We start from the raw sequence: 26271 nt of genomic DNA, 5'->3' as shown, positions 1-26271 counted from the left end.
GTGTGATTGGCTATGTGGCTGAACTTGGAAAACGCTGATTGGTTAAACTTGTGTCATGGATAATCATCATTGGTCAAAAATATTTGTTTTGGTGACGCATATGTGGACAAGTGTTTGAAAGTTAAGGAATGATACAATTCCAATAATGACATGTATGATCCTACTTCCGTTGCCCTTATCTGCAATAATATAGGTAGATAATAAATGTCAGATAGCCGTGATAGTAGTTTCATATAATACTAATGCAGGTTATCAAGTACTTGTCAAATATTTAATGTGGGCTTGGCTTACGAGCATTCCAATACTACATTTAACTAAATTCATACAAGATTAAGTGTGAGAGGTTTATTATAAGTTTGCCATTATTTAGCAAGCTTGACAATCCACGAAACTGTCCGGATTGTCTGTCAAGCCTGTATTGTCGAGAAAATTGCCATCGTTCCGTAAGTTACCTTGATTGAGTTGGGAATAAGTTTATTAACGTAGCCTATGTGTAAAATTTGGTCAGCAAAAGCCGAAAAGGAAAGTAATCTTTTATTTTACCGGATATTTACAACCAAGTTGATCACGGGGACGACGGGATAATTTTGGAAATATCCAATAGAATTGTAAGGCCTCAGGATTGGGACAGGTGCATAGTTGTAAAAAAAGATACAAGTTATAGCAATATAGACACCATCTACAGTTCCTTGGCAGATTAAAGGGTCTGGGTTGTGGACACCAGCTAATCCCATCTTAGTAAGTTAGTGGTTAATAATAATAATAATTCATGTTTCATTTTGACAGGAAATCCACAGCCTCAGAGACATTTCTAGTGTATTGACTATTGTCCTGTCCAGGTAAGCACAAGAAAATAAATTACCGACAATCAGTAGTATAAAAAAGAATTAAAATTACTTTAGGTTGCATGTACAAGTGATTGTCAGTCATTCATTTTGCTGTGTTTAGCATCAGAGAGGTAGGGTAGCAAAATGTACTGTCTGAAGGGACCACTAGTCTATACTCAAAGATTGCAACCCCACAGTAGGTGGTGGTGATCCTTGTGCCCTCTCATAAATTTCTGGGAAGAAATCTTGAACTGTTGTCTGTGTCATATTAGGGTGGGGCTGTTGTTATGTCACTGGTTAAAAGTAGGAAAGGAACAGTGTCTGCCAGCTCTCCACATGTAATTTATTTTCCCACCTATTCATACATGGAGAGATGGCAAATGGTGAAAATGACAGACCTTGACTCTTGAGTCTAGTCTGAGGACTAGTGACAATTCTTCAGGAGGGATTCAGTTTTACTTGCCAGCTATGGATTCTGTTTTGAGGTTTTGCTGCCTTGTCTTGTTTCTTATACAAGAAAAGAGAGGCAAAAATTTGAAATAGAATTTGACAGGAGATTGAATAGAAACCAACTGCTGCCTCACCACCTCCAAGTAATGCCCCAGAGTTAGACTCCCATCTGGGAGTTGATGCCGAGAGTGAGGAAGTAACTGAGACTGACAGTATATACAGTCACTGTTAATCTTTTTTCCTACTCTAGTCTGTGTGGCCCAGTGAGTCTATTCAGGTTGTGGCACATGTTGTGATTTACTACTAACCATTCTGCCAAATCAAGCTTAGTACTTGCCCCTCTCTCTCTTGTTTCTCATCTATGTGCTATGTGCTATTTTATTTTTTTTTTTTTTTTTTTTTTTTTTTTTTGTATATAGCGAAGGAAGCTTTATGGTACAATGAGTATTACTTTATAGGATTATGACCAATGTTCCCTCTAATTTTTTTGCTGTGAGTGTGCGCAGAAATTTGCTTGTGTGCAAACTTTGCCTTCTCTGAAAAGTATCTGCGCACCCATGCTAGTCACCATCTGATCATTTAAGCAAATACGCACAATTTGTAAGTTCGTATTACATATTACCTCCACCAAAGTAATTATTGGCTTGACAGTTGGCAAGTTACCATATTTTTAGAGAATTTATAAGTTGATATTTGGCTGGAACTTCTTAATTGAATGAATTTTTATATAATTTGAAAACCTTGTATGTGCACATTTTTTCTTTATGTGTGCTAGTTGTAAAACATGTGTGCACACATGCGCACAGCTTAGAGGGAACATTGATTATGACAATCATTTTAATAAGTTCTATGACACATGGGAACAGTGCTTTTTTCCCCCATGTTGCCACACCAAAGTGTCACAGGTGGGATCAGGTGGCTAATCGTTATTATAATCCTAAGAAGTGACACTCTGTACTTTACAGCTTCCTTTACTATATACAAAATATATAAAAAAAATCAAATAGCAAATCAGTGAGAAATAAGAGAGAGAGGCATTTAATAAGGTTGATTTGGCAGAATTAGTACTAAGTCATGACATCTGTCACACCATGAGCAGACTCCTTGGAGCACATAGACTATAACCATAACTTTGTTTTTCCATCTAACAATCATAAGCCCTCAGGCAGTGGTATACAATGATGGGGGCAAGAGATTGTGATCTCTGGAAGCTCTTAGTCACAGTTTACATGGTGTTGGTCCATTGGTCACCCTGTGTAGTATTAGGAAATAACACAGCACAGTAGCAGCCTGCATGACTGAGTAGCCCTATCCTGTATCTGCCTTGATCACCTCATTCAGTAGGTATTAACATACACACCAATGGCTCTTACTCAAACCATGGAGTAAGTTATGGAGCTGTATTTCCAACTGAAACAAAATCTGGATCTCCCCAACCCCTGTCACCTCAGTTTCCAATGGTGAACTCTTTGTCTTCCTTGCTCCCCTATATATTATCCACCACAACTTTCCTCACACATACACACCTGCATCCTTTATAGTCATATCAGATTCATGAAATTGCCTACAAGCAGTTTCTGCCCTCGATTCTCCTGATCCATCAAATTTATGAATGGATCATCCAATGGTCTACTTGCTTCAAGTCTGTATCATTCTGCTGGGTACCATCTCATGTATGTATCCTCATCAATGAATGAACTAACAAGTCAGGTTGAAAAATGACATCCACCCCGTTCAGTGCCTCTACTCCATCACCAGTAATAGACTATTACCCAGTCCTGTGATCACCAGTGTTAAACATGCATCAAAGACACAGGGAACAATGTCCACTAATCCACCTAAAAACGGTCTTACCCTACATATATCCATGGCTGTCTTCACATCAACGTAAGAGAAGTTTTGAAACAGCTTTATGTCACCAAAGACCAGGGCATTCCTGCCACACGCATGATCACCTCATGATATGAAACGACTCTCCCATCTACCCTTGTAAAACTCCCTTTCACAATATTTTATGCACTACTAATACATCTGATTTACTCAACACCCAGCATCAATCATGCCATCATTCCCCACAAATGACTAGCTCGTCACCAAATTCTGGGCAACAAAACACCAATATTCTCAACTGACTGAACCAACACATGAAATCTAACATATTACAGCAGTGCAATATTGTCTAGAAGGATAGAAGCACTGGTAAACTACAGTCCATAACAACAACAATAATTATCTCATAGTTTGGGAAAGGAAGGCATCATAAAGTCATGGGAACAAACTGAAAAATACAATGAAGGATGTGAAGAATTACATTTTATATATGTAAATTCATGGAATGGTCTCAGATGATATAGCCCAAACTGGAGCCATGCAGGAATTTAAAGTAGGTATGATAATTTACAAGGGAAAGGGGGACAAGTGTGAATGTAGTAGTTTCAGAGGGATTAGCTTGTTAAGTGTAGTTGGGAAGGCTTATGGGAGGATCTTGATTGAGAGGATTAGGAGAGGAACAGAAGGAGTAATTGGTGAGGAACAGTGTGGATTTAGGACAGGTAGAGGTTGTGTAGATCAGATCTTTGTGGTAAGACAGATATGTGAGAAAGCTATAGGAAAGGGGAAGGATGTTTTTTGGGCTTTTATGGATCTGGAAAAGGCTTATGATAGGGTAGACAGAAAGGCACTGTGGGAGGTTATGCAGATTTATGGGATAGGAGGAAAGCTTTTGGGAGCTGTCAAGAGTTTTTATGAGAGTAGTAGAGCTTGTGTCAGGATTAGAAATGGAGAGAGTGAGTGGTTTGAGGTAAAGGTGGGACTTCGTCAAGGATGCATTATGTCGCCCTGGCTGTTCAACTTATACATGGATGGGGTGGTGCGAGAGGTGAATGCAAGGGTAGTGGGTCAGGGATTGGAGATGGTTAAAAAAAATGGAGAAAAGTGGGAGGTGAGCCAGCTGTTGTTTGCGGACGACACTGCGCTTGTGGCAGTATCGGAGGAGGGATTAAGGAAGCTGGTGGCAGAGTTTGGGAGAGTATGTGATAGAAGAAAGCTAAAGATAAATGTGGGTAAAAGTAAGGTGATGAGATGTACAAGGGGTGAAAGTGACAGTAGACTGGAAGTGAACATTAAGGGAGAGCGACTGGAGGAAGTGGATAGTTTTAGATACTTGGGTGCAAGTGTAGCAAGAAAAGGTGGAGGTAGAATGTAGATTGAGAGAAGCGAGTAAATGCCTTGGTGGATTAAAGAGTGTAATGAGGAATAGACATTTAGGAATGGATGCGAAGAGGAGACTGTATGAAGGAGTGATTGTGCCAACAGCACTGTATGGGGCAGAAACGTGGAACATAAGAGAAGAAGAGAAGGAGTTTGAATGTGTTTGAGATGAGGTGTCTGAGAAGTATGGTGGGGGTTACTAGGCTAGATAGAGTGAGAAATGAGGAGGTGAGGAGGAGAACAGGGGTGAAAAAGGAGCTGGGAGATAGGGTTGATGAAAGAATATTAGGATGGTTTGGACACATGGAAAGAATGAGTGAAGAAAGACTAGTAAAAGAGGTATGGAAGGCAGATGTGGAGGGAGTGAACATGAGGGGACGTCCTAGGATGAGGTGGATGGATGGGGTGAAGGGGGATTTGGGGAAGAGGGGAATGTCTGTTGAGGAAGGAAGGGAGAGGACGGAAGACAGAGGTGAGTGGAGAATGGTTGTATATGGATGATGTTGTGATTGCATGAGGAGGAATGGGCAGGGGGGTGGGGGTGAGGTAGTATGTGTGAGCAAATTTTGACGCAGCCCGAAGGGATTTCTCCCCGTCCTCTCCTTATATGCAAGGGGGGACGGAGAGAGGGGGTCGCCGATTAAATGAAGCGGCCTTGCTGTGGATGTGCTGTGTCTTGCGACACTGCTTCTGACCCAGGGCGGTGGGCAAGGTGCAGGGATGACCCGTCATCCAGGAGGTGCTCAGATGAGAGGGAGGGTGGGAGGGGTGTGAAGTGTATTTAGGGATGAAATGGGTGGGAGTGTTTTTATGCCTTTCCCTTTTTGGCTACCTCCCTTGAAAGGGGGAAAAAGCCTCGGTATATGTATGTATGTATGTATGTATGATAATTGGAAAATAAGGAATAGGACTGTAAACATGGCTCCTTTCCTTTATACTATAATTAAGTAAATACAATCATGGGTTGCTCTTGAGTGTGTGGAAGATTTATTTTTATTTATTATTATTTTTTTTAACTTCTTTATTTTCATTATTATTTTTCATATTATACCTTGTAATCATTTAGACAAAATTATATACTACATTCAATCATATGGATATATAAAGTAATACCATGTCTCAGAACTAGTCTTGAGCCTGCACAAAAGGAAGTAGTTAATTAGAGGTCTAAACAGCCATCACAGGATGGATTCTGTAACAACAGTTTGTCATATGTTAATCAATACACTTTGCAGAGGTGCCGGGATTGATACAGGAAGAAAGGGGAGATAATATGGCATGATCACACTGGTGCCAAAGACATTATGGTATCAGCAGCAAAATCAAGAGATTACAAAGTCTCTTTGAAAAAGAAGATGGTCTGACAGGATCTCAAGAAGTTCACTACTGTATCCTGAATCAATGTGGACAGATTATAAGTATGCAGTGATCACTGATTTCTAGCACAGGTACTACAACTACCAGAGTTGGTTTCCAATTCTTATTTATTTAGTCTATTTTGGTGTACTGTATCTTAAAAAATAATTACATAAATACTGCATATAATTTGTGATATCAGTTATAATAATGGGACATCTGTTTTCAGGAAATATATTTCCAGCAGAATGGCATCTGACAGTGATATAGAGGTAAAGGTTTGATTTTGTTTGTGTATTTATACATATATGAAATACAGTCCTATATGCATACTGATTGTTTTCATTAGTTGTATGTGATATGTTCATTTGGTAATTTTTATTTTTACATGAATTTTTGCATTGTAGTTGCCAGTGGGCTTCCCATATTTTGAGCTTCATAAGTGCATCCTGTGTATGACATTTATTACATAGTATCTTGTCAGCAAATTATCCTTTTCTGTCATCTAGCAGCCTTAAATTTTTTATTACTTGCCATGTTATCATCTTAATATCCAAATATATTTTCAGCATTTACCTCTCACATACCTTCCAAACTCTGTTACTAACTGCTTCAGTCCCTCCTCTGACACATCTACAAGTGCAGTATCATCTGCAAACAACAATTGGCTCACATCCTACTTCCTTCTACTCTCAGCAGTTGCAAATCCTTGCTCATCACCCTTGCATTTACTTTCTGCACCACCCCATCCATGTAAAGGTTGAACAACCACGGTGACATTACACATCCCTGGTGCAGCCACACCTTCACTTCAGACCATTCACTTTTCTATTCCATACCCTCACACAAGCTCTACTACTCACTTGACCTTAACAAACTTCCCTGTGTTCCATACACCTGCAACATGTCTCATAATGCCTTACTGTTGACCCTGATTTACATCTCCAAATCCATAAAAGACCAAAAGACATTCTTACTTTTTGTCAAAAACTTTTTTGCATATCTGTCCTCCTACCAAAAAAAAAAAAAAAAAAATGCATGCTCTTCCTATCCTCCCCCTTTTCCCCTCCTAATCCTCTCAACACCCTCCCAAATGCTTTAGCAACAACATTTGATAAAGTGATTCCACTAAAGCTTCTACATTCATATTTGGCCCCGTTTCCTTTGTATAATGGAAAAATATTTACACTCCTCCAGTTGACTGTCATACCTTCCTTCTTTAGGCAGACCTTAAACTCACTAGTCAGTCCACTTTAACTCCTCCTCCCATCGTCAGACATTTCACATGATACCCATCTAAATTAGATGCCTCTCCAGTTGGCATCACTTTCAATGTTCTTTGTCTCTCCTATTTGTCTCTCCTCTCTCCTATCATTCTCCTCTCCCAGTAGTAATTTTCCTGGCATCTCCCACTGCTACAATCAAAACCTTCATGAGATCCAAATTTAGCAAATCCTAGAAATACTCCACCCATTTCTCCCCTTACTACCTTCACTTCCATTAGCATCTGTTTGTGTACACCCTTTACCTTTTCCTTTCTATGTGAACTCTCCCTCCCCCACTGTTCTTTTCTAAATAGCAACCAAAAGTGAACTGCAAAATATTGTGCAGTATCCTAGAAGCTTCCCATCTCATGGCACACTCTACCATTATACTAAAGCCATCTACATCTCCACCCAGACATAGCTCAGCATGTAGGCATAAAAGTGGATCCTACTTATGTTACATTATTCAAGAGTGGGGGCTCTCCACAGTACCATACACTGTGATGGGCTGCTATTAATTCGCCCAGAGGAACTTTTGCATTATGTACATATTAAAGAAATACTGATGTCTGTTCCTCCTTTTCAGGCTTATTTGAATCAGTTAAACAGGAAGACACAGTCATTAACTCGTGATAAAGATGAAGGATCTCAGAGTGATAGTGAAAGTGTGTTTGTTGATAAACCATCAGCTGCCAAAGACCAAAAAAATCACAATTCTGTAATAGACTCTCTCTCAGATATTCGTGCTCTCAGTGAAAAGTATGGATCAAAGAAGCCTAATAGGCAAGCTTCCAATGTCTCATCAGAAGTGACAAACAAGAAAGGAAAGGATGCTGTCAGAAAGAAAACCCAGAATGAGATTGAATCCGAAAAAGGTGAGAGCTTAAGTTCATATGGAAAAACAATTGCATCCAATGAAAAAGCAATGCAGTGGTTAAAAAAACCATCTGTACTGTCGCCATATGCAAGAGAGTCGATAAATGACCTTGGAAGAGAAGAAGAATCCACCAGTGATTATGAAGATGACAAAAATGTAAATTCTTCTCTTGATGAGGAGCTAATGCAAAACATTGACAAAGCACAATTGTCAGCCTCTGATAAACAGTCGTCAGAAGAAAGTTCAGATAGTGATGGAGACATAATTAAGCTTGCAAATGTAATGACACTAGATGACATAATAGGGACACTGGATTCAGATAGTGGTACACCAAGAGGAAAACAAGACAGTTCATCTCCGGCATATTCTGTAGCAGTTGATGAAAATGTAGATGAAAAATGTAAGAGACTTGAAGATGATATGAGCAGATCTGAGGTAAATGACAGTATGCACAGTATATTACAAAGAGAACAAGAGAAAGATCCAGGTGAAAAAATATCATACAAAGATACAAAAAGTCCATTGGCATTAACATACAAAAATTCATCTAAAAGTGCAAAAAATCTACTCCTTTCAGGTAATGACACTGTTGTTGATAGCCCATTTTATAAAAAAGAAAATAAGAATGATCATAAAACAAAAAATAATATTCAATACTCAAAATCATCTGGCAATTTCTATGCCAAGAATAGGGATGAAGATTCTTTAGAATTGAAAAAAAATATGAAAGAATTAACTTATAAGAGTAGAAGTTCAGATGAAGTCAGCACCATGCTGACTGATGAAGCAGATGTGGTGGAAAGTATTGCTGAAAGTGTTCCCTCCATCAAGGAGGAAGTAGACCAGCAAGAAGAACCTAGCCAAATAAATGAAGAAAACATCACTGTAAGGAGACCTGAGACAGTTGGAACTCATGATATACCTCAACAACTCCGCAGCAGAAGAACACAAAAGATACATTATGAAGAGGAAATGTTAAGTGAAAGAAGTTGTAGTGATACAGGAAAACATAAATCCCATGGCCCACTTAAGTCAACAAAAACTGAAAAGAATGAGGACCGTGTTAAAAAAGGAAAGAAGCAGAGGTCATCGCATTTGAAAAAGAAAGTAAAAGAAAGTTCCTCAGAGGATTCATCTGAAAGTGAGACTTTATCATCAGAAACATCAGAATCTGAAAGTTGTCATGTGTGCAGAAGAAGAAAGAAAAGAAAGAAGGTATGTATTACAAGACTGATAGAATATTGTATCAGTTGAAGCAGAGACTAAAGTAGTTGTTGGTAGAGTTTGGGAGTGGGTATGATTCATCATGGTCATGAGTCACATGTTGTACTCCTGATTGACAGTTATTACCTTTCTGGATGAGAGCTCAGAGCTCATATATACCCAATCTATGGGTAATGCTGTGATCTTACACATACACACCCCCAACAACTCTTTGTTAACAGGAGATGGAGTGCTGGGTTACAGTACAGCGATGAACATAATTGTTATTTAAAAGTAAGGTGATGAGATGTACAAGTAGTGAGGGTGGCAGTGAAGTTGAAGTGAGTTTATAAGGCAAGAGGATGGAGAAGATGGAGAGTTCTAAGCATTTGGGGTCACATGCAACTGGGAATGAAGTAGTTGGTGCAGGGGGGAATTTTAGAGTAAAGGAAGCAAATAAATGTGTGGGGGAGGGGGAAATGCAATGTGTCATGAAATATAGGTATCTGGTTTGTCAGGGTGTGGCACATTTTGGAGAAGTGTATAATTTGGGCATGAGACAAGGATGACAATCCATAAGGAGCTAAGAGGGAAAGATAAGGGTGGTGGATGGGAGTGGGTACTTCCCTTTCACTTGGCTACCTCCCATGTAAGGAGAAAGAAGTCCTTGGTGTATAGATAGTATAATTTAGAAATTCCTTAGAGTGTTTTCCATTTTTTTGTGTATAACTTCATTTAAAGAATTTGTACACAAAAAATGGAAAGACCTGTCATCCAGGAGGAGCCAAGATAAGTGTGAAGGAGAGGGATGAATGGGAGTGGAGTATGTAGAGATGGAATGGGTGGGAGTGGATTTTATGCCTTTGACTTTGGCCGTCTCCTTTGTATGGGGGGAAAAAGCCATTGGTATGTGTATAACTGGCCAGCATCTTTTGTTGATTGTACATTATTGTGAGTAATAGAATTTGATGCACTGCTTAGGTGAAATGAGTGAACTGAAATTTAATGTTTTATTTGTGTTTTGTATCCTTTTTTGGATGACATTTTCATCATGTGAGTAATATATTCTTTCAGGAAAGTGAACATTTCAAAAATTTAAAGTAATTTTGTTTTCTTTAAGGGAAGGCATAAGAGAGTGTACAAAAAATATGAAAAAACGGCATCTCTGTCAAGATATATCTTCACACCAATGTTATATGAAGGTAAAGTAACATTCTTACACATACCAAAAGCCCTTTCCCAGCTCATATATAAGAGAAGATGAATGATTTAAAGAAACACATCCACTTGATACCCAGTCGCTGATTGTCAGTTTTCCTTTTGTGGTGAAAGATCTAGGGCCGAGTGCAGATACTAAGTGTTTCCCCCTTGGGGATACAACTCCAGATGAGGTAAGGAGTTTGATGGGTTTAGAAGATGGGCAGCAGCAGGACAACAATTCTCGTGATGCCCATCTCCCAAGACCACGACATGAGGGGAGCTGTCATTGGTCTCTCAAATCTATCTTCTCACAAATCAGACATGTATTTTCCAAACTTCAATTACTCTGGTTTGGGTTGGAGTCTAATTTCCCGACCCTTAATTGTGTACCTTGAATACATATTGTGTGTGTGTATGTATATATATACATATACACACACATCTTTGTTATTGTTACAAAAAATCACATGGAAATAGGTTACTTTTATGTTTGAATATCTCATTCATGATAACAGGGAGGTACTCTGAAAGTGTCAATTATTTCATTATTGCAGGAATGCACATGGTATTCCCGCCCAGTATGGTTGCCCTGGAAGAGGTCCTAAGGCAGCAAGTGGGACTCACTCGTCAGTTTGTCAACTGCCAACAGGCCATGTATCAGGAATACTCGGCAGCTCTCTCATCTAGTCATCGTTATACCACCATGACACAAATAGAAAAGGTAGATTACTATTTCCTGTATAGAGGGGAGCAAGCCTTTGGTTTATAGATAGATTACTCAAGAAAATTGTATTTATTTATGAGTTAATGGATATGTTATATTCAGTTGAAACTGGAAAACTCATTTTTCCTGTCCTTAGCTTAAAACTTGGGGCTAATTTTGCAGTTCCTATTGTATGTACTCTCCATCAGGGACTATTTACCATTTGATTCACCACACCTTCTGTATACTCTAAATTGTGGCAAACAGGTCAGATTTCTAGACCTTAAAGATATAATAATAAATACATATACATACACATACCAAGGGCTTTTTCCCCCCCTTACAATGGAGGTATTGCAGATATATGGGATAGGAGGAAAGCTGTTAAGAGCAGTCAAGAGTTTTTACGAGAGTAGTAAAGCTTGTGTTAGGATTAGAAATGGAGAGAGTGAATGGTTTGAGGTAAAGGTGGAACTTCGTCAGGGATGTGTTATGTTGCCCTGGCTGTTCAATCTTTACATGGATGGGGTGGTGCAAGAGGTGAATGCAAGGGCAGTGGGTCAGGGGTTGGAGATGATTAAAGAAAATGGAGAAAAGTGGGAGGTGAGCCAGTTGTTGTTTGCTGACGACACTGCGCTTGTAGCTGGATCAGAGGAGGGATTGAGGAAGTTAGTGACAGAGTTTGAGAAGGTGTGTGAAAGAAGGAAGTTAAAGATAAATGTGGGCAAAAGTAAGGTGATGAGATGTACAAGGGGAGAGAGTGACAGTAGGCTGGAAGTGAGCATTAAGGGTGAAAGACTGGAGGAAGTGGATAGTTTTAGATACATGGGTGCGAATGTGGCAGGAAAGGGAGGAGTGGGAGTGGAGGTAGAATGTAGATTGAGAGAAGCGAGTAAATGCCTTGGTGGATTGAAAAGTGTAATGAGAAATAGACATCTGGGAATGAATGCTAAGAGGAGGTTATATGAAGGAGTGATTGTGCCAACAGCATTGTATGTGGCAGAAACATGGAACATGAGAGAGGAAGAGAGAAGGAGTTTGAATGTGTTTGAGATGAAATGTCTGATAAGTATGATAGGGGTTACTAGGCTGGATAGAGTGAGAAATGAGGAAGTGAGGAGGAGAACAGGGGTGGAAAGGGAACTGGGAGATAGGGTTGATGAAAGAGTATTAGGATGGTTTGGACACATGGAAAGAATGAGTGAAGAAAGATTAGTAAAAGAAGTGTGGAAGGCAGAGGTGGAAGGAAGGAATATGAGGGGGCATCCTAGGATGAGATGGATGGATGAGGTGAAAGGGGCATTACAAAAGAGAGGAATGTCTGTTGAGGAAGGACGGGAGAGGACAGAAGATAGGGGTGAATGGAGAGGGGTTGTTTATAGATGATGCTGTGATGCATGAGGGGGAGTGGGTGGGGGATGGGGGGTGAGGAAGTATGTATGAGAAAAAAATTTATGCAGCCCAAAGGGATTTCTCCCCGTCTTCTTTTCAGCATGGGGGGGACAGAGAGGAGGGGGGTCACCAATTTAATGAAGCGGCCTTGCTGTGGATGTGCTGTGTCTTGCAACACTGCTTCTGACCCAGGGCAGTGGACAGGATGCAGGGATGACCCGTCATCCAGGAGGTGCCAAGATAAGGAGGGTGGAGGGGAGTGGAATATATAGGAAATGGAATGGGTAGGAGTGGTTTCTATGCTTTTTTCTTTTTGGCTACCCCCTGTGTAGGGGGAAAAAGCCTTTGGTATTTGTATGCACAAGGAGGTAGCCAAAGTCAAAAGGCATAAATCCACTCCCAACCATTTCATCCCCACATACTTTACTCCCATTCACCATCTCTTCCTCACTCCTCTTTTCTTGGCTCCTCCTTGATGACGGGTCATCCCTACATCTCGCCCACTGCCCTGGGTCAGAAGCAATGCAGCAAAACACAGCACATCCACAGTAAGGCTGCTTCATTTAGTCAGCACCCCCCCCCTCCTTGTCCCCATATGCAGAAAAAGAGAAGATGGCAAAAAATCCCTTTGGGCTGTATCAAAATATCATTCATACATACTCCCTAAACTCCCCCATCCCCCACACACTCCCTTCCATGCATCACAGCATCATCCATACACAACCATTCTCCACTCACCCCTATCTTCTGTCTTCTCCCTTCCTCAACAGCCATTCCCCTCTTTCCCAACATCCCTTTTACCCCATCCATCCATCTCATCCTTGGTTGCCCTCATGTTCACTCCATCCACCTCTGTCTTCCACACTTCTTTTACTAATCTTTCCTCACTCATTCTTTCCATGTGTCCAAACCATCCCAATACTTTTCATCAACCCTATCTCCCAACTTGTTTTACACCCCCACTCTCCTCCTCACCTCCTTGTTTCTCACTTTATCCAGCATAGTAACACCTACCATACTTCTCAGACATTTCATCTCAAACAAATTTAAACTCTTTCTCTCTTCCTCACTTATGTTCCATGTTTCTGCCCAGTATAGTGCTGTTGGCACAATCACCCCTTCATACAATCTCATCTTAGGATCCATTCCCAAATGTCTATTTGTCATTACACTTTTTAATCCCCCAAGGTATTTACTTGCTTCTCTCAATCTGTATTCCTCCTCCATCTCCACTCCTCCCTTTCCTGCCACATTTGCCATCAAGTATCTAAAGCTATCTACTTCCTCCAGCCTCTCTCCCTTAATACTCGCTTCCAATTTGCTGCCATCCTCTCCCCTTGTACATCTCATTACCTCACTTCCACCCACATTTATCTTCAACTTCCTTCTTTTGCACACCTCCCCAGACTCCATCACTAAATTCCTTAATACCTCCTCTGATCCTGCTACAAACAAACAACTGGCTTATCTCCCATTTTTCTCCATTTTCTTTAACCATCTCCAGTCCCCAGCCAACTACCCTTGCTTTTCTCACACCACCCTATCCATGTATACATTGAACAGGCATACCCCTGGGGAAGTCTCACTTTTACCTCAAACCACTCACTCTCTCCATTTCTAATTTGAACACGGGCTGTATTACTCTTGTAAAAACTCTTGACTGCTCTTAATAGCTTTCCTCCTATCCCATATATCTGCAACAACTCCCACAGTGCCTTCCTGACTAGCCTGTCATAAACCTTTTCCAAATCCATAAAAGCCCAAAAAACATCCTTACCATTTCCCAATGCTTTCTCACATATCTGCCTTACCATAAAAAAATGCAACCCCTACCTGTCTTAAACCCACTCTATTCCTCACCAATTACTCCCTCTGTTCCTCTCCTAATCCTCTCAATCAAAACCATCCCATAGGCCTTCCTAACTACACTCAACAAACTGATCCCTCAGAAACTACTACACTTACACTTGTCCTCTTTTCCCTTGTAAAGTGGAACCATACATGCACTCCTCCAGTCCTCCAGCATTCTACCCTCTTTTAAACAAACATTAAACAATTTTACCAGCTAGTTCACCATCACTTTACCACCTTTTTTGAGACACCACATGTCACCCATCTGACCCAGGCACCTTACCTTTTCTCATAATTTCAATAACTGCTTTCAACTCATCTTTTCTTACTTCTCCTCCATTTTCTTCATTCATCACTCATTTTCTTAGCACTTCCCACTGCAACTACATTTCTCTCCCTATCCTCCTTCACATTTAACAACTCCTAAAATACTCTGTTCATCTTCCTCTTACCGCCGTCTCTTCCATTATGATCACTCCATATACACCTTTTACCTTCGCTTCAATACTTGATTTGCCTCCTCTTCCTATCTTAATTTCTCTGCAAAAATCTTTTTATTACTTTCAAAATTTTCTCTCATACTCTTACCCCATTTCACATCTGCTCTCCTTTTTGCATCCTTTATTGTATGCTTTACTTATTTTTCTTTTCATTGTACCTCTCATATGATTTTGATAAATAATGATGATATGGTTTAACATCACAAATTCCCCCCTATTGGAAGGCTAGGACGGTGCCCCTCATAGGGGGCTTTGAGCATGGAATTTAATGAACCATGTTGTTGGTTCAACTTCGCCAGTGGCAGGATTCAAACTGCCATCCCCTCGACCTTCGCTGCAAGTAACAGCGCCCTAACCCGGTCAGCCAGTGAGCTTCCTTAATAAATAATAAATGATAATAATAATCTTCAAACTAGGGTTTGACTTGTGTAATATAAAAAAAATGTGAACCTCTACCACAGAATGGTTAACCAGTTTGAACAGCACAGTATCCCAGACAATTGCTGTACTCCTCTTACCAAAACTCCAGTAGGCTGTCTCATGTATTTCTAGATAACACACATGTTTCATGAACATGTTCACTATGTTAACACTGACCTTGATATAGACAGGGCCTTCTCCCCATGTGATGAGGGTGGCTGTGTCAGAGCATACACCTGCCTCACACCCATCTCTCATTCATCAATTTTTTTTTTTTCCAGTTCCAGCATAGTATCTTGTGAGAATAATAAGCACATAGTTCACTTCTCTGCAGAAACTCTTAATCCTATCCACCCATCTCATTTAATACACAAGCACAGCCAACAGCACACTATTAAAACATCTGCAACCTCCATGTGGATGTGTATTTACCTGATCATAATATATAGGAAAGGAGCAACATTTGTGGGGCTTGGCTACCTCCCTTGTAAGGGGGAAAGCCCTTAGTCTCCCACTTTCCAATTCATCATACCTAGCCATTAAATTCATGTACAGTTTCAGCTTGGGGAGGAGACAGAGATGACCATTCATCCACAAGGAGCTAAGTAATGAGAGGGAAAGTATGGGGAGTGGATGGGAATAGAATGGGTGAGAGTGGGTGCATGCCTTGGCTGGCTACCCCCTTATAAGGGGGAAGAGGTCCTTGATATGTCAATAGATAGATATTTAGATATGAAACTATGTATTGTTCCAGCTTGGACTATATTACCTATGTGCTTTGTGTGTATTTACCTAATTGTAGTAGCCTATACAGGAAATGGGTATCACTTGTTGGGATCTGTCTCCTACTCTTCAACTTATTGTACCTAGCCTCAACTTCATGTATGGTTCCAACTTGGTTTGTATCTTTAATTTCCAGTTATCATATTAAGGGCCATATCACCTTCTAAGCTATTCCAAGTATTCTTTCATCCATATGGAAAACTATTTCTTCACATCCTTTAGACATGTATTCTTTCTTAAGATGTTCTCACAACCTCTGAAAGCCCTTTTGTCCCTAATCAAGATATCTCCTCTGTCACTGTAGTCTATCCCCTCTAGCTACCTGAGTACTTTTATCATATCACTTCTTTCTCTTCTCATGTGGTCTCTCTGCCAATCTGGGAACCAGTTTGGTTGTTGCCCTTTGTATTCTCTCAGTCATTATTATATTCTTCTTGATGCCTTTATAAAAGCGAGAACTCTGAGTGTTAGTTGTCACACTAATCCCCATCATGCATGTGCATGTCTTCTTCCTTTCCAGTGTAGGCACTGTGGGGTACTGGGGGAAAGTTGTTGAAAATGTTTGAGAAGAATGCTACCAGATTTTTTTTTTTTTTCTCCATATTGCATTCTATTGGTTGTACCAGTCCAGTCCAACTTTCACTCATCATTTCTACTATTTAATCAATTTTATAATTGAACAGTCTTCCAAAGTAAATTCTCCATGATCTTTTGTTCATAAGATTCCTTTTTGTTTCAGTATATCAAGAAGAAGAAAAAGAAACCTTTGTCTTTTGAAAAAGCCTTTGAAAAGGTTAAAAAGGAGATGTCTACTAGGGAGCGAAAAAATCCCAAGCATACTACGTGATAACATGGTATTTGTCATGATTTCAACCTTTTATTTCTTTTGTCTAATAGTGCAGTTCAGTTTACTATTGTGTAAGAGGAAGAATTTTGTTGTTGACAAAGATGGAAATTTATTTAACTAAGTTTCTTTTCTTTGTCCCTTTTTCAGTGTTTCAAGAATGAGAAAAGTAATGCTATCTTTCAAAGGAAGTTTTGACATGGCAAAAGAGGAAAATATCAGTGGAGCCAAATTATACCAAGCACACTACAAGATACGATGATATTTTCTAACAACTATTGGATGTTTTTATAATTCCTTTTTTACTGGAGGAAAAGGTGGTGGATATGAGTGGGTATGTACCTCATGACTTGGCTACCTCCCTTATTAAGAGGAAAAAAATTCATGTTATATAGATAGATTTCTAATGGTTTTCCTCTCTTCTCCCCATGCATATTCATTTTATTCATCCCTCAGTCTTTGTCTAGTTCTCATGTGCAGATTCACAGCTCCATAGCCACCAGTTCAGCCCATAACTCACACAGTAAAGAAATTTTGTGTTATTTGGAGTGAGTGAGGGGAAGACAGTATAGAATTTGATGCTAATGATTGTGAATGGATGAAGGAATTATTCCACCCAAAGGGATGTTCTTCTTGTCTGTTACACAAATTGTTTCAATTGAATGAGGATAAGGTGTCACTGAATAATGAAACTTTGAGGGTAAACCAGCTCTGGTTTTTAATTCATTCTCTGGAAAACTGTGTTTCATTGTATTGCCCTAGAACTGAGAGGTATGGAAGGAATAGGGATGACCTTTCATCTACAAAGTACTAAGACAGGAGGGACTAAGAATAGGTATTGGATAGGTGTGGGTTGGGTGTATTCTTTGCCTTGGCCACCCCACTTAAAAGGGGGAAAAGGCCTTTTGACGTGTTTATATGAAACTAATGCTCACATATTGTTGACACAATTATAGAATAATGCTGATTATATCCTTAACTAAATAATATTAATTATACTATTTGTATGCTAATAAAACCATATATGATTGTAGGAGTAAGGTATAATTTTACTTTTCCAGATATATGGTAGCTCTTCAGACCAGGTGAAAATGAAGAAGTTTTGCATGCACTGATGTCGGTAGTGCAGGTGCAATTCGGTTTAACTTTACCAAACTAGCAACATGGAGAGATTGGTATTTTTGTTTTATATACCAAGAAATCAGGACCACAGTTTTAAAATAAAAAGATAAGGGAAGCAGTTACAGCTTACTGGTTGACAATCTGGTAAAATTCAGTGCTTTTGGACTACTACCAAAAACTTTAAAAATGGTGAGATTAGGTGAAGGTCACAGTGTGGAATCTGTCCAGATTGCCATTAATGCTCATTGGTCCCATGAGCAAAAAATTAGAAAGACCTGAAATGAGGCATCAGTAGAAGGACATCAATAACGATGAACAGGTTTCTCCAAGCAAGTAAATTTGAAGTCAGTATTGCACAAAGACAAAATGGCTCAAAGTGAAATGCTACTTTTTGAGATCTTCATGAAGCTGCTACATTCCCTCTGGACTCTTGGGTCAGGACATGCAATCTGACTGTGTAGAAGTGGCACAAGAGGATAAGTACCACACAAATTGTCTGCTGAGTCTATGTAAACATGTCAGAAAGAACGAAAGGGTACAGAAGTTGATTGAATAATGGCATCAGTTGCTTTTGCGAAACTAGCCATGTATCTTAAAGATTCTTGAATGATTGACCAGACAACTCCAGTCTTCAAATTAGCTACTCAGTCACATGTGCATATGTCTAGAATGAAGAAGCTAGGAGTCAAGATAGAAAGCAGGAAACACACAACACATCTGTAGCTGAGAATCCTAGCTAAGTTTCTCACTATATGATTACAATAAAGGACAGGACTTTATGTGTGCATCTAGTGAAGACAACTGACGTCCTTCCAGAAGCATGCAAATTGGACGTGGATGATGATGCCATCCACTTGGTGTATATTGCACAAATTATGTGATGCCATACTATCAGGAAGATGAATATCCTCAGCAAGTTCCTTAGAAGATGCCAACAGGAGTCGATGCCATGTTTTTTTCCTTGGTCAGAATGGTCCTAGATGGTCCCACTAACCATTGCCCTGCTTATAAGGTTCAACAGTGCCAGACACAGGCAGGCCACAGCTGGACAATTCTCCACTCAGGAAATGCTTGTTTCTAACCTATGACTAGGCACAAATTGTACAGATTTCCATCATGGCAGAAGTGCAATCAATGATCATGATCATTAATGATTTTGGCAACACTTTTCACGAAGAAAGCCAAGAACTATTCACCCTGGACTCTAAAGGATTGCGCATGCTGCAGCTGTGCATTCTCTCCGTGGAGTTTGCAAGTTAGGTAGGGCACAGTTTGAGGTATTTGTGAAGGTATAACTGGTGAAAGGAACAACATCCATTTGTAGTGATGTTGTGACAATTGCTGTCTTAAGTTTCACTGACTGAAACCTGCAAAGCAGATGCAAAAGTTGGGGTGGGCAAATCTGGTCACAGTATTACCCAGAGATTGGGCAATATATAAGCTTTGAGTTGTCATCCAGGATGGTAATAGCTGTCAATCGTGAGACCAACATGTGATCCATTGACCTTGATGAATCACAGTGCCTGAAGTTGATAGAGAGAGAGATCTTAGTCTGGTGCAGAGATGAAGTTTCAGCCCATCAGGGTTGCACCTCCAAATGGAAGTAAGGGTGTGGTGAATTTTGAAGTTGGGCACAGGGCTATGATTCCGATATCCATCATCCGTTTATACAGTGACATATATCAAAGGGCCCGTTCCCCTGTGTAAGGGTTATGGCCAAATCAAAGTATACACTCACCCTACACCTATCCAAATAGTCTCCCATTTTGCTGTTCATGGATGAATGGTCATCCCTGCCCCCAGCTACATTGCTTGGTTCAGAGGCATTAGTAAGATGATACCATCATGAGAAAACAGGTAAATATCTTTGGTCTGTGTAATATTACATCTGCAAGAAAATGCACACCATATTTGAAATTACTTCAGAATGATGTCAGGGTTGTTTCTTAGCTCTATATATATCAAAACCATCGCCCAGATTCTCACCTGCAGGAGACTAGTAGCCACCATTTCAGCCCATGAGTCACTCAGTGAAGAAGTTTTGTGTTGCTGCCTGGGAAGAGTAAATGTAGAATAGTGCTCTGTCTTCTATTTGGTTGTTGCATCCGAGGCAATTAGTGTCTGTTGTCAGGCCAATTTTGTGTTGATACTGTATTAATGTAGGGTGGTGACCAAATAGATATGCCAGTGCAATTCTTGTTTGTTTTGGTGAAGTATAGGATTTGGCATTTTGTTGTGAAATGTTTGATATGTGAACTTTAATGTGTGTATGTTGAGTGTCACATACAACTTTTGATTGTCTTGGGTCTCCCTTGCCATCAGATACTAGTTGTTATGGCCAAGTGTGTGCAGATGTTGGAATGTGTGGCCTCATCTGCACCTAAATCTCCTTTTTGCCCAGGTTTCCTTATCCTGTTGTAGATGGAAGGTTATCATCTTTGTCTGCAAAAGATTACCAAAACAGCAAAAGCCAGTATTGTGGGGGTACTCAGGGTAGATTATTGTAGATGTTTACTTTCCTTAATAGGAGGAAGAAGCCTATTGGTATATAGATATATTTAGTAGGTTACTTCCTTCTGGGGTTGCGAGATGTGAGGGGTGGATTATCTCAAGGGCTGTTCCATAGAATTATGTGTCCATCATTCTAATGTGCAGCTTGACCTGTTTGTGTTTGGTGGGCTGCACTTATGTGATATGAAGGAAGGATGAGATTAACCTCTTCAATACGAGTCAAATTCTCATGGGCAGCATCAGCTGCCTGATGTATGATGATTCAATGATGCATCACAATACTCGTATTATAAAATATAAAGTTACAGCTGTATTACTTGTTCTCTTTCACTCTGAATATTAATAACCACAGAAAATATGATCAAGCCAGTTCACAGAATATGGGGGTCACTCAGCTACAACTACAAAATAAATATAATCAAGATGTCAATGCTGGCATCCTCATATACCTTCTCATGCCTCATGATGCCTACGTAGGCATCATGGTATGGAAGGGGTTAAGGGCTTTTGCATAGAACTGTGTGCCTTTCATTCTTATGTGCTGATTGACCCATGTAGTGTGGTGGGGGACAGGGATAAATTTTCATCCACAAAATGCTGAGGCCGAAAGTGCCATTAACTGGGTTTTAATGTGTATGTCGGTTTGTGCTTTGACTCAGCTACCTCCTATCTAAGGTGGAAAGACCTTTGGTATGGATTGCTCAATGAGAAGGATTTTTTTTTTTTCCAGCTTCTTACCATACATAAACTTGTTTAATTCATTGATATGTCTTTCTGTTCTCCAAATCCTTTACCTAAATATATTAATTTTCTTATCTGCCTTCACTGTGAGATCTTTAGTGTGTGGTGTGAAGGTCCTATATGTATCAAAATAAAGGCTGTTGCCAGTTGCTTGAAGGCTGTGGGTCTTCAACAAGAGAGACCAGGACCAATGGATTGATTGAATAAAGGTAATTCTTTCAGTTTTTCTCCATTGGGGGCAGTAACCATTTATCTCAACTGTTTGATGTATCTTGGGTTCTTGACAATCAAAGGTAAAAAGTGTCTTAGAACTTCAGAGGGTATGATGACATTCTGTTTTGTATCAACTTTAGTTCTAGGTTTTAGAGGTGGGAGATGGTAGTATGTCAAATAGCATCAATAGCATCAGGAGGACCCAGCTATTCACTGCCTGCCAAAATTGAGTTGGGAATCTCGATGAGGTCTTCTCACAGAACCAAACATGTCTACCTTCTCTCAGGTGGTAGGGGTATCCAGCTTGGTTCTAAGCATATGTTTCAAAGAGATAACTAAATCCACATCTGAAGTTTCATCTACAAGCAGTGTTGTACTAGCAGGAACAGCCATCATCTACATGTTGTCACGTACGGCTAAAACGCTCCAGGAGTATGCAGAATTTCATGTACCCTGTGTTTTGATATTTTGGAAACCCTCCAAAGGTCTGAATGTAGGAGAGGGATGAGGAGGCAGGTATTAGGTTGTACATCAAGCCCAGAGAACTGGGCAGCTTCCTCAGAGTCAATGCCGATAAGACAGATCTATTCAATTTGCTCTTTAACATCCTCCATGGCTGGTTCAGCTATATAGATAAACAGTTGGTCATCTTAGATAGAGATGCATTCTTGAAAAAGACTCCTTTCAGACACCTCAACACTCCTTGATCACATGAAGAAAATGTTAGTTGATGGCTTTAGTGAACCACACTGGTCAACACTTCCTTTTGATGCTATCCCCCCTTTTGATGCTATCCCCCGCCACAACCTAACAAATAAAATATATAACACAGACATGCACAATAACACCAAAAGATGGCTGGCCAATTATCTGGCAGGCAGGAATGCTCATGTGTCATATAATGGCCAATCATCGCACATCAGAAACATTAAGAACGGAGTACCACAGGGCTCAGTTCTATCCCCCACATTATTCAATCTATACATGCATGACTTACCCACACCAGACACCTCAGAAATACAAATCTCTTCCTACGCAGACGACATAACAATCACATGCACACATCGTAACACAGACAAAGCTGCAGAAATAATCCAGCCTTACCTTGACACACTCAACACATGGTTCATCACAAACAGACTCAAAATAGCTCCAACCAAATCTACAGCAACACTTCTCACCAACTGGACAAAAGAACACAAATACATACCTCATCTCTACATCAACAACACTCTAATACCACACACAAACACACCGAAAATTCTTGGTGTAACATACGATACATCCATGTCTTTCAAACAACACCTCACAAACGTAAAAAACAAATGCACACCTAGACTTAACGCACTTAAGTCAATCACAGGAACAACATTTGGACAAAACAAAGAAACTAATATAACAATATACAAACAATGCATACGCTCAGTGATGAATTATGCGAGTCCTGCATGGGCTCCTAATCTCAGTGAGACACACCACAACACCCTTCAAATCATACAAAACAAAGCCCTAAAAACAATTACAGGCTGCACAAATACATCACCTACAGACCATTTACACCATGAAACAAAAGTCCTCAAAGTCAAGGACCACCTCGACATGAGAGGCACACAAACACTTGCTGCAGCCACCACAAACACATCACACCCGCTACACTACATAGCAGAACACCCACACACACCAAGAAACATTAAAACTACACCCAAAGACCTTTATTACGCACAGATACTCTCTTCTCTTCCTCCACAACCACCAAATACCAGCCTCCGGAAACATATTCATAATCATATCACTCACCGCTCCATTAACACACTGAAAGACAACACACTGCTGCATGCCAGACCCCCTGATATCCACCCTTCTGAATCCTCTCTCCCACGAAAGGACAGAGTCCACTTGGCCAGACTGCGATGCGGTCACCACCCAGCACTTCTAAGCTACCAGAAGAGGCTGGACGACCGTGTTGTGAAACAGCTGCCCAGGATTAACACTTCACCCCATACCATACAACACATAATGGAAGACTGCATTATACACAATCATGCACACAAACAACACAACATACACTCTATAAAGGATTTGTGGGAAAACCCAGTTTCGGCTATGGCATTCCTTGGGGAGACGGGACTGCTCGGACAGACAGTCTAGGGAACGACAACAACAACAACAACACTTCCCAAAGTTTCAGAGGTTTTCCAGGGGCTCATTTCATGCAAATGCCAAAAAAGAATGCAGCAAGAAATACAAATGCAAGGTGGAGCTAGTGATTCACCATGGTCTTGGATCATGTACTGGGTTTATAATGGACAGCTCCCTGGGGATGAGAGCTCTGTAGCTCAAATAGCTCAGTCTGGGACTAGTGCTGTGATCATGTATATACACACTCAGACTCCTTGCCCAAAGGAGAGGATGACAATTCACAGTGTTGTGATACTTTTCAAGCCCAGGGCAGGCACCAATCTTAGGACTGCTGAGTTAACAGTCCAAGACAGCAGCCATGTTTGTGATGGTGTGTTTGTCAGACTGAATATACTGTATAGTATATTATAATCACCTGCCAATACATGTATGTTAAGTAGAATTTTTTATGCTTGCTCCATAATTCAAGTGGTTTTATTATATACAAACCTAACATCTGTGTCTGATATCTACCCTGAAAACTGGTTTTAATTTACAAAAGAAGCTATGTTGCGTGCTCGAGGTGGTCATTTTGGAAAATGGCAGCTGCATCTGCCAAGGTTTAGTTCAGTCACTCACCAAGGATAGTGATTTTGAAGAAGCAAGAATAGCAATTAGAGTGGCATGAAAAAGGGAATGCAAAAAATACAGATATTACTGAAGTATAGTTTTCCACATTAGAGATGTACGAGTTAAGAAAGTTTTTCCCCATTTCTTTTCTGCCCCTCTTGTTTCTGTGCATTTCAACCAGTCTACCTGAAGAAAAAAATAATAGATCAATAAGGATAGCAATCTAATAAGAAAAAAAAATCTGCCTTGTCCCCAATTAAATGAAGTGGCCTTGCTGTATCTTGCTGCATTGCCTCTGACCCAGGGCAGTGGGCAGGATACAGGGATGACTTGTCATCCATGAGGAGCCAAGTGCTAAGGTGAGAGTGGAATGGGTGGGAATAAATTGGTTTGAGTGGGTACTGTATGTGATTTTTTATTTGACTATTTCTCTGGTAAGGGAGAAAAAGCCCTTGGTATGTAGATAGCTTTTTTCCTTACAGGGTATATATATATATTTTTTCTCATATATATATATATATATATATATATATATATATATATATATATATATATATATATATATATATTGTTTTGTTTTTTTTCTCCTAAGGAGGAAATCCAATGTTGTAGGTGTGTCTTCTCTGGATCTTTCATAGCAATATTTAACCTCAACAATTTTTACTACCACTTGCCACTCCTAAACCACCTCTTTACAATTTAAGTCTCCCACCAGATTTATATGACTCTCTACATTATTCTCCCCTGGTTGAAAGTCTCTATTTGACAAATTTCCTTGATCATCCTTCATTCCAATTCCTTATCTTTGGAAGAATATAATTATACTACATGATGTCTACCATATGGTTTGTAATCCTCAGATGTCAGAATTCATCCTTCTGCTTTGTCTTTTCTATTGTGCCTCCAGATTCTGTATCCATAATTTACCTGTTGCAGATCAACATTAATTGGTTGCTTGGCAGAATACATGAGGTCCACTTGCCATCTAGTATTAATTTAGGAATACTAGACCTATACGAAACAATCTACGTTAGTTTCCTTATATTGTTTCCTGTACTGACTTTTTTTTATCACTTTGTGATGAGAAGAAATTGCCAGTAAAATTTGCATGTATATTTGTGTGTGACGCAACAGGCTTTTAAATTTCGTGCTGGATTCGTGATCGACATCTATTACCCTCCCGAACGAGAGATAGCTCGTATTATCCGATCTATTGGTATTCGTGCTTGTTCGTGTGCGTGCCTGACCAACGTTAGGTGTATGACATCTACACATGTGCGTTAGTGCCTCTCCATACAGGTGAATACAAGTATTCATTTATAACCAGACTTAGCCTCTCGAAATTCTCTATACAGCTTTGGCCTTGTTGCGCCATTAAGCAATATGCTTGATTTCAAGTTTAGGAAAGTAGTCAGACGAAGAGCGAAGAGAGCTATAACCGCAATTAGTCGGTATTCACCTTTTATTCACAGGCTGCAGTTAATGGCACGAAAATAATCGATGGTTTCCAGTTGTAATATCGGTGATATGACGTAGCGCACACGCCCATCGAGAATAGACATCGGGACAAGTACATGCATTAAATGCCCGAGTTACGGTTGCTGAATATGTTATGTTGCGCAAGCAGGCCCTCGCCTACGCGCGTGCCCAAATACACGCGGCATTGACAAGGTATCTCCCAAATAATTATGTAGAAATTAGAACACAACAAAGTGGTGGATCCAAGGGAGGGTTGAAGCCCTACCCAAACTTGTTCTTTCCTTTTCTCATTGCAGAGGCCGAGAAACCTGCCTCGTATACATTGGTAAGTGGCAGAAAGCGGTGATACAGTGGTAGATTTTCCCCAGCATTTAATAAAACACTTCAGAGAAATATTTGGAAGGTCATTTAAAACAATATTGAGGGTAAGCATTTAAAAAATTAATATGACGTACTTTTGCCCAATATTTTGAAAGAAACTAAATCAAATCAGAACATATACTTCAATTTATATTCAAGATCATCGTAATCGTCCTACAGAGTACATCTATTTAAAAGAGTCATCTATATTTACGA

General features: G+C 39.9%; 1 protein-coding gene across 3 annotated transcripts; it reads left to right on the top strand.

The window, feature by feature from the left end:
• LOC143028544 (uncharacterized) lies at positions 1-21247 on the top strand. Of its 3 annotated transcripts, none has more exons than XM_076190818.1 (9): positions 1-443; positions 5723-5935; positions 6073-6115; positions 7695-9200; positions 10309-10390; positions 10943-11109; positions 16777-16891; positions 17032-17198; positions 17943-21247. In XM_076190818.1, exons 3-7 carry the CDS (start codon positions 6092-6094, stop codon positions 16882-16884), a joined length of 1887 nt encoding a protein of 628 aa, XP_076046933.1. In that variant the 5' UTR covers positions 1-443; positions 5723-5935; positions 6073-6091; the 3' UTR covers positions 16885-16891; positions 17032-17198; positions 17943-21247. The 3 variants fall into 3 exon arrangements, with proteins under 3 accessions (XP_076046933.1, XP_076046931.1, XP_076046932.1); XM_076190816.1 differs by having other exon boundaries at positions 17032-17215; XM_076190817.1 differs by having other exon boundaries at positions 1-738; positions 17032-17215.
• Positions 21248-26271: the final 5024 nt, after the last annotated feature.

This window comes from Oratosquilla oratoria, chromosome 9 (genome assembly GCF_046742065.1).
Source record: "Oratosquilla oratoria isolate Oo_2021 chromosome 9, ASM4674206v1, whole genome shotgun sequence".
In the NCBI taxonomy this organism is placed as follows: domain Eukaryota; kingdom Metazoa; phylum Arthropoda; class Malacostraca; order Stomatopoda; family Squillidae; genus Oratosquilla; species Oratosquilla oratoria.
This window is presented reverse-complemented; position numbering and strand designations above follow the sequence as displayed.

Excerpts from the sequence above, each read along its gene's own strand:
- LOC143028544 (XM_076190818.1), top strand. The coding sequence starts at position 6,092 with ATGGCATCTGACAGTGATATAGAG. Across the intron at positions 6,116-7,694 it reads CATCTGACAGTGATATAGAG|GCTTATTTGAATCAGTTAAA; the intron begins GTAAAGGTTTGA and ends CCTCCTTTTCAG. Across the intron at positions 11,110-16,776 it reads CCATGACACAAATAGAAAAG|TATATCAAGAAGAAGAAAAA; the intron begins GTAGATTACTAT and ends TTTTTGTTTCAG.